The sequence below is a fragment of the Lemur catta genome, chromosome 2 (assembly GCF_020740605.2).
Source record: "Lemur catta isolate mLemCat1 chromosome 2, mLemCat1.pri, whole genome shotgun sequence".
NCBI classification, from domain to species: Eukaryota; Metazoa; Chordata; class Mammalia; order Primates; family Lemuridae; genus Lemur; species Lemur catta.
The window spans coordinates 20,404,195-20,413,090 of NC_059129.1; the positions used below are offsets into that span (position 1 = coordinate 20,404,195).

The window sequence follows — 8,896 nt, forward strand, 5'->3', positions numbered from 1 at the left end:
GTGATGGAGACAAGGTGGCTGTCCGTCTTGGCACTGGGTGTGGGTCGACCCAGCTCTGCCCAGGCAGTGGCTGCTCCAGGTGGCAGAAGGAGGCAAGAGCAGAAGTGCTGCATGGCTGGACCTGGTGGGTCCTTCCCCACGCACCCCCAGTGAGTCTGTGTCTATGCGACGGCTGGACTGGGGGCCCCCCCCCTCCAAACCCACATGCATCAGAACCTCAGAAACACACCTTGTTTGGAGACAGGGTGTTTGCAGGTGTGACTAGTTAAGGCTCTCGAGATGGGATCATCCTGGATTTAGGGTGGGCCCCAATCCAACAAGTGTCCTCACAAGAAGAGAGGACTCAGGGACACAGGAGGAGGCCACGTGAGGACGGAGGCAGAGACTGGAGTGTTCCCCAAGACAAGGCACGTCTGGGGCCACCAGAGCTGGGTCAGGAAGGATCCTCCCTTAGAGCCTTTGGCGGAAGCGTGGCCCTGCTGACACCTGGATTTTGGACTTCTGGCCCCCAGAACTGCGAGGGAACACATTCCTGTTGTTCTGAGTCACCCAGTTTGTGGTTGTTGCCGCAGCAATAGGAAACTGATGCAGTCCGCATGAGGCCTCTGTGTCCCGGGGGAGGACAAGGGGGGGCAGGACCAGGCAGGACAGGCCTGCTCAGCAGGTCGGCTGGGAGGACGGGACTAGGTGGGTGGAGGTCTGGGGGCTGCTGCTGAGGCCCCACCGACCTCGGCCCTCTCTGGGCACACCTGTGGGTGCAGGTGCAGCTCCCTACAAGTTGGCAGCGGCCCAGGGCGGGGTCCCTAGGCTCTGGCTGGCTCCTGAGACCTTTCTCCTGCAGCACCGGGGAACCCCGAGGAACCAGAGCTCTGTATCCCCAGGGTCAACCGTCACTCGGAGGGTCAGGAGCCAGTAGCTAAATAAACAGCCTAGTTTTTGGAGCTCTGGTGGGACAATTCCGAGGAGTGATCCACAGCCTCTCAGGGCCCCAGGTACCCTGCTCCGTAACGACGCCCACACTGCCTTTCACTCTCACCTGCCTCACCCCCCCTTCCTCGCTGTGCTTTCCCAGTGAGCTCTTGCACCCACATCTCAGGGTCTGCTTTGGGGGAGCCCGGGCTGAGGCAGGAGGCCTTTGAGCAGGACCCCCTGCTCTGGGGGAGTGGCCTGGTGCCTCCTGGGGACACTGGGGGCCTTTTTCCCCGAGAGCTTTGTGTGCACTCTGAGAGGCCAAGCTGTGTGCAGGAATTGACACAGAACCACACGCTTTGGGCAGAGATATTCCCTGTAACCTTCTTTTTCCCCACGTCCTTAGAATTGGCCTGGGACCCTGCTCAGCAGGAAGCTCACCATCGGGAAGAATCAGGTGGAATGTCCACATGTTTTCTCAAATGGAAAAGGAAGATGAGTCAGTAGCGCATCATCTGGATTCATAAAGATTCAGAGATTATTTCTTACCGTCCTAAGGACAACTACATAGTCCCTGTTCTCAGCTTGGTGCTTCTCAGCCGTCGATAGATTAAAACCCTGCAAAGACAGCTGGAGATTCTTGTAGCAAGCCTGGAGGAGGGGGCCACACCGGCCAGGGGGCCAGAGCTGCTGCTTGTCGCAGACGGCCACGGTTCATCCCACCACTCGGTGGACACCAGCGCGGCAGGGGTTTCCCTGGGCGGGAGAAGCTCTGCTGACAAGGTCGTAAGTTCATGAGAACGTGACTCCGTGTGCAGCTAGGAAAGAACTCAAGGGACAGACGCAGGACTGGGAAGAGACCCCCATCCTCTCCAGGGCAGTGTCCTCTTGCCGCTGCTCTCAGAGAGCAGGGAGAAGGCGGATGCTCTTTGTGTACGTGTTGGTGTCCTGGGGCTATGACTGGGTGGCTTGGAACGACAGAGACTGATCCTCGCACGGTTCTGGAGGCCGAGAGTCTGGGATCAAGGTATCGGCAGGGCCGTGCTCCCTCCGAAGGCGCTCAGGAAGGATCTGTCCCCGCCTCTGTCCAAAGCAGGTACTAAATCAGGGCCCCGCCCCCCACCTCCAGCCTGGCTTCCCCTTAACTACTTAAATCTGCAACGACCCTATTTCCAAACACGGTCACATCCTGAGGCTCTGAGGTTCAGGACTTCAACATATGAATTTTCAGATTCGGGTGGAGGACACAATCCACCCCATAACATGGGGAGCAAGAAGGATAGAAAAAGGCGACCTGTGGGGACACTTGTACTGAGCACAGTTGCCGAGAGCCACCAACTGTGAGCCGGGTTCACTGCAGAGGCGACGTGTAATTAGTTGCATGAATGTGTTATTTGGTTTTCATTTTTCTAATGTACACAAAGAGATATGTTTAAATTCTTACTAAAATGTCTAATAAAGTTGTTTTCTACGATCCCTTTAGCCATGTTTCTGTAAACTATTTGTAAAATGATTTCGAATATCTGTTTTTTGAAACAGGTCTGCTGGACTCCAGTGGTGAACGGCGATTGCAATTTTCCTGGTACACTGAGAGGTCAAGTTGAATCGCAAGTGGCAAACTTGTCTTCTGTACGCCTGTACATGGAAAACCTGCACTGAGAATGCACATAGTCCAGATCCGTCTGTTCTTTTGACCAAATTAGTGGCATCAAAATGTCTTCAACCACCTGCCAGAGCCATCTCCTCTCTCGGCCAGCGCAAGAGTGGGTCACTTCGTCCATCTGGCTGTTTCATTCTGTCTATGGGGCCTGGGACCCCGGCTGCTGCATTGGGGCCCCACTTGTCTGTCTTGATGTGGATTCTGGGCCTCAATTTGCCCATCTGTGAAATGGGGTAGTGATACCCCTGCCTCCCTCGGAGGGTTATGCTAAAGGTGAGTAGGAGATGGGACAAGGGTTGACTCGAGCTCTGTATGTGGCAGGCAGAGTTGCAGTCTATGCTTGTGTTACACGTAAGGCAAAAATCAGGTAAGCTCAAACATGAGAACCCCTGAGCTAGACTCGGGAAGGTCCCAGAGAAGGGCTCCAGGCACAGGTGTGGGTGTTCCAGAACCTTTAAGAGAACCAGCAAGTCCTTACTGGGGGCTGTTGAGGTGACAGGCACATGCGAAGCTTCTGCCCCGCCCTGCTACCTGCGGCGTCCACCCTGTTCCCGGCATGGCAACACCTCGTGAGACAGAGGCTAAAGTCAGCCTGTGTGTGTGCCATGGCAAACGAGGTCACTCTGCTGGAAATGTCCCAGGCTTTGTTATTGTGGCTGTTCCGAGGCTTCATTGCGAGCGTTGAGGGACCTGTGGGAGCAGATTTGAGAGTGTGACGCAGGGGCAGATGGGCAAGGAAGAAAAGCCCTGTGGGAAACGGTGGGAGAGTGTGTGGGGCTTCCCTGGAGAGGAGAGGCACAAAGTCTGGGTGGCCTGGGGGCCACCTGGGTAGGGCATGAGTCTCTCACTTGGAGGGGGGCCAGCGGGGGTGAGAGCCCCATGCTGCGTGGCATATTGGTGACATGAGTATCAGGTGGCAGGAGGTTTAACTCTCTCCCAGGCTCATTCCTGAGAAGGGGTCATTCTGATTCCACCCAGGTGGCTGGAGGTGCAAGCCCCACGCTGGCTGCTTTCTGATGTGTCTGCATAGATGTGTCCCAGTCCATTCGGGCCACATAACAAAGTCCCTTAGACTGGGTTTGTAAACAACAGACATCTACTTCCCACAAGATCACGGGTCAGGGTGCCAGCATGGCTGGGCTCTCTGCTGGCTTGCAGACTGCTGACTTCTTCTACTCCCACGTGGTAGAAAGAGGGCAAGAGAGCTCCCTGCATCCCTTTTATAAGGGCACGAATCCTGCTCATGAGTGCTCCACCCTCATGACCTAACCACCTCCCAAAGCCCCACCTCCTAACACCGTCACCTTGAGGGGCAGGATTCCAACATATGACCTTGAGGGAGACACAAACATTCTGTCCACTGCAGTTGTCTATCATTAGGACTTGGCTACAATGCACAGTGGCTTCTTCCCCAAGGGTCCCCAAGGCCTCCTGTCCACACCCCTGTGGTAGCCCTTAGCAAGTGGAACGGGGCAGGCTGGTTTTCAATCCACCAACGCTGCAAAGCTCCTCACGCCAGGACAGAGGTCCTCCCTACTTTGGCCCCTCCAGGACCAGAGTCCTTTCTCTCTCTCCATTTTGGGGGCCCCAAAGTGACATGTGGCTCTGCAGCATTGGCCTCTGCTGGCCATTCCAGCCACCAGGAGGGTAGAGCAGGAGGAGGAGAGGGTCTGGCAGGACTGGGGTATGTGGCCAGGTGCAAAGATTGGGTCTGGTGGCCCCCTGGGGTGACAGCACCCACACACGTCACTTCAGCTGCGACAGCCGTGACTCCAGTGCATATATATAAACCCCCTTTCCCCTGGGTTCAAGTCGCAAACACCCACTGTCTCCCAACAAGTGTGATGTCCTGCAGGTATGTCTGACCCAGCATGTACAGCACCAAGGTCATGAAGTGTGCTCCCCAAACTGTGCTCTGGGGTTTCCTTCTCTTATGGTGCTATTGTCATCCACGTGACTGTCCACCCAGAACTGGGCCACCACCTCCAACTTTGCGCCTCTCCCTACCAGCTCATCCCCACACGCCCTGTCTCTCCCGTCTGTCCTGTCTCAAATGTCTATCAGCTCGGTCCCCTTCTTGCCCCTGCACAAGCCTGGCACACCCTCCTCTCCACTGGGGCCACCACGGCATCCCCTAGCCCCACTCTTGGCAGGTGCCAGCACTGCACACATCATCTGTCTCACTTGCCACATGGGGGAGGGATTATTATTAATACTTCAAGCTTGTGCAAATAAGGAAACTGAGAGGTTGGATGCCCTGCACAGCTGCTGCGTAGAGGCCTCAGCACCCAGGCCTGGGTTCCTGCCGCTCCCTGGTACTCACGTCGCCTGCGAGACCTTGGACGCAGAAACACCAGAGCGCAGTGGGGCTCGGGATTGGGGTGGGGGGAAGGGGCTCGTGAGGAGTCGGGGGGCTCATGGACCCCGGGCTCTTGCATTTTCACATCATTTGCAAAGAAGGTCTGTTGGATTTTCAATTTACACGCCTTTTCTTATCCTATTGATGCTTATACCAATCTGGGGCCCAGAAGTCAACAGAACCTCCTGGTGGCCTCTCTTAGTGGTAGCTGATGTTCCTGGGCTGATCTCTTGCCCAAGCCTCAGTTATTTCTATTTTTCCTTTGTTGCAACAATGGTTATGAAACCAGAAATAGTTGTAGTTGGTAGGGACATCGAAAAACCCCAAACTAAAATGCAGTGAGTGAGCCAGGCTGTGGTCAGCCCTGGGGAGGTGGCAGCCTTTGCTCAGGGGTCCCCGGGCCCTGAAATTGGTTCCGGCCAGCAGAGCTGCCACGGGGAAGGGCCACCAGCTGGGGACCACCAGCTCAAAGGAGCCCGGAGGCTAGAAGCAGAGCCAAAAGTCCCGATGGTGTGGTATCTCCCAGTAGAGCTGACACTGACACCCTAGGGGTGCTTTCTTGGCCAAGGACGTCGCCAGACACCAGTGCAGCTCTGCCCCTGGAGCCCCAGGTTCAGATCCAGGTCCTGTCTCTCACTTCTACCGCTGTCTCTGGCCTTGCTCAGCCTCTCTGAGCCCCTGCTTCTTCTGCAAACGAGGAGATAAATGTCGCTACTTCAGAGACGGTAACTAAAAATAAACTTGCATGTGCAAGAGTGTAAGAGTCAGAACTGATGTAACATGAAAGTAACTATTTTCAGTGAGCAATCCAGTGGCATTCAGCACATTTACAGTGTTGCACAGTTATTGCCTCTAATTCCAAACAATTCCGTCACCCCAAAAGGGGACTCATTCTGCAGCTGCTCCCTGTTTCTCCTCCCCGAAGTGAGGAGTGGTCTTTGTCACAGCTCTATGTCCTGTCCACTGAGTCCCACTGACCTAACACTCACCAGTGGCTTTGGGAGCTTTGTTCAGATTCCCAAGAAGGCTTTGGCTGGTTTGAGGTTCTAGCTTCTGGGCACCCAAATCTCTGTTTAATTCAAACAAACCTTTACCAACCCTGCCAGGTGCCAGGCCCGGGGAACTCGTGGAGAAACTTAAAAATTCACAACATGCTCTATTCTGACAGAGTCTGAGAAGCCTGGCTGTCATTGAACGTTTTGTTTTCTGTGTCCCATTCTGATTTGATCAGGAAACCCTTTTATCGGGAGGTCACCATTTCAGGGGACAGTTTGGGAATTGCTGGCCTAGTGCAGTCATTGAGCACCTCGGAAGGCAAGTCCTCCCAGGACACGATTTCATCTCATCTTCCTTATGCACCACTCCTTAGTCATTTGCAAAACTGCAGCTGTGGGAAATGACATCTTAAAAGATTTTTTTAATGGAGGTGTAATTTACATGTGATCAAATTTACACTTTTGGGTGAGCAGCTTTATGGGTTTTGACAAACTCATGCAGCTACGTGACACCACCCCCACCACAAGCAAGGCATAGAACAGCGCCACCGCCTCTAAAATCTTCCCATCCTCCTTCGTAGTCACCCCTCCCCAATCCCAGTCCCTGGAAAGCCCCTGCCCCTATAGTTTGCTCTTTCCAGAACATCAGTCCAGATGGACTTGCTTAGTGTGTAACATTTTGAGACTGGCTTCTTTTATCGGGCATAATGCATTTGAGGTTCCTCTATGTTGTTGCACATACCGATAGTTTGTTTTTATTGTTGAGTGGTATTCTATTGTATAGATGTACCATAGTTTGTTTATTCATTTAGCAGTTGCAGGATTTGGGGGTTATTTCTAGTTTGGAGTAATTATGAACACAGCCCTTAAAACATTCACATACAGTTTTTGTGGGAATATAAGTTTTATTTCTTTTAGGTAGATACCTAGGAGTTGATTTGCTAGGTTGTCTGGTAGGTGCGTGTTTGTAACAAACTGCCAAACTATTTTGCAAAGGGGCTGTGCCATTTTGCACCCCCACCAGTGAGGTTGGAAGTTGCAGTTCCTCTGTACCCTCACCAACAGTTGGTATCGTAAGCTTTTAAAATTAATTTTAGGCCGGGCGCGGTGGCTCACGCCTGTAATCCTAGCACTCTGGGAAGCCAAGGCGGGTGGATCACTTCAGGTCAGGAGTTCGAGACCAGCCTGAGCAAGAGTGAGACCCCGTGTCTACTAAAAATAGAAAGAAATTATCTGGCCAACTAAAATATATATAGAAAAAATGAGCCGGGCATGGTGGCGCATGCCTGTAGTCCCAGCTACTCAGGAGGCTGAGGCAGTAGGATCGCTTAAGCCCAGGAGTTTGAGGTTGCTGTGAGCTAGGCTGACGCCACGGCACTCACTCTAGCCCGGGCAACAAAGTGAGACTCTGTCTCAAAAAAAAAAAAATTAATTTTAACCATTCTAGTAGATACGTAATAGGAAGTAACACTTAAAAATGGCTTATTAGCTAATCTTTGATCCGTCTTCTTCTGGGTTGAATCCTAAACCCCAACACTTCAGAATGTGACCTTATTTGGAGATGGGGCCTTTACAGAAATAATGAAATTAAAATGAGGTCATTAGGGTGGGCCCTAACCCAGTATGACTCAAGTCCTTATAAAAAGAGGAACTTTGGACACAGAGACATACACTTAGAGGGGAAGGTGACATGAAGAGACAGGGAGACAATGGCCATCTGTCAGCCAAGAAGATCCGGACAGATCCTTCCCTCACAGCCTCTGACGGAGCCCACCCTGCCCACACATTGATTTCAGACCTCTGGCCTCCTGAACTGTGGCAGAGTAAATTTCTATTGTTTAAGACACCCAGTCTGGTACTTTGTTGCAGCAACCCTAGCAAACTAACACACACATGCAAACAACATAGCTGATAGATCTGTGCATTTTGAATCCTATTAATAAAATGGCATAATCTCCCTGCATGCCCCTGTCCTGGCCATCCCAGCATCTGTCTGCAGAGGAAACCTCTTTCCAGGGAGTGGAGAGAGAGGGAATCAGAGAAATGGAGGCTGTGGAAAGACATCACTGTTTTGAGGCAATTAGCTGGGAAGGGGATAGCTGTCTCCTTCACTCCACGTTTCCAGGGCCCTGCAGGTGGGACTCCTCGGGACCGACAGCTGAGCAATGAATGAAGAGAAGGCAGCCCCAGACGGGCAGCAGAAGGCATCACATAAAAATATCGTTGACTGAATGAGTTCTGGGGATGGGTGGTAGGGACGGTTGCACACCAACGTGAATGTACTTTATGCCACTAAACTGTCCGGGTAAACACGGTGAAGATGGTAAATTTTATTTATGTATTAATATATTTTACTACAAGTTTTAAACAATCACTGATGCCAAGAGCAATTACTGCATGCTCTGTGAGCACCAGGCATCTTGCTGAGCGCTTTGCACGTGCGATCCCCTCTGCGTCTGGACAAAGCCCTGTGACAAAGTGTCATTATCTGATGGATTTGGAGACAAGCTCAGAGAGGTTAAGTCACTTGCCCAAGGTCACACAGCGGCTCCCGAGCCCCAGCGGGTGAGCATCACAATCCTCTCCCAGTGAGTCGGGGGCGCGAACGGGTCTGGTAGACAGCAGGCGCCCCGTAAAGGATGCTTATAGGGATCGTCGATCTCCGCAGCGCCGCGCTCGGGCTCCGCCGGCGGGACAGCCCGCGCCCCCGCGAGCCCCCGGCGCGCCCCGCCCGGGCGGAGCCGATGCCGCGGATTGGCTGCCGCGGAGGGGCGGGGCCCGGCGGGAGGGGCGGGGCCGACCCTGGTCGTAAATAGCGCCACATGGCACTGGCTGGCGAGGCCGGCGCGGCGGGGAGGGCGCAGGCGCGCTGAGGGCGGGCACCCCTCGGCCTCCGCAGCCCCTCCGGCGGCCGCGACTTCTCGCGAGAAGAGGAGCGGGAGGCGGGGCCGGGCGCCGGGGGCGGGGCCGAGG

At 53.7% G+C, this 8,896-nt stretch overlaps 1 protein-coding gene across 1 annotated transcript in view; it reads left to right on the forward strand.

Moving 5' to 3' along the window:
- The window catches only part of LOC123632002 (kinesin-like protein KIF19), a 53,437-nt gene extending 50,843 nt beyond the window's left edge, over positions 1-2,594 (forward strand). Inside the window, exon 24 of the mRNA XM_045542135.1 lies at positions 2,449-2,594. Coding sequence (XP_045398091.1) covers positions 2,449-2,513 — 65 coding nt within the window. The 3' untranslated portion in view covers positions 2,514-2,594. The remainder of the gene's footprint in view (positions 1-2,448) is intronic.
- Positions 2,595-8,896: the final 6,302 nt, after the last annotated feature.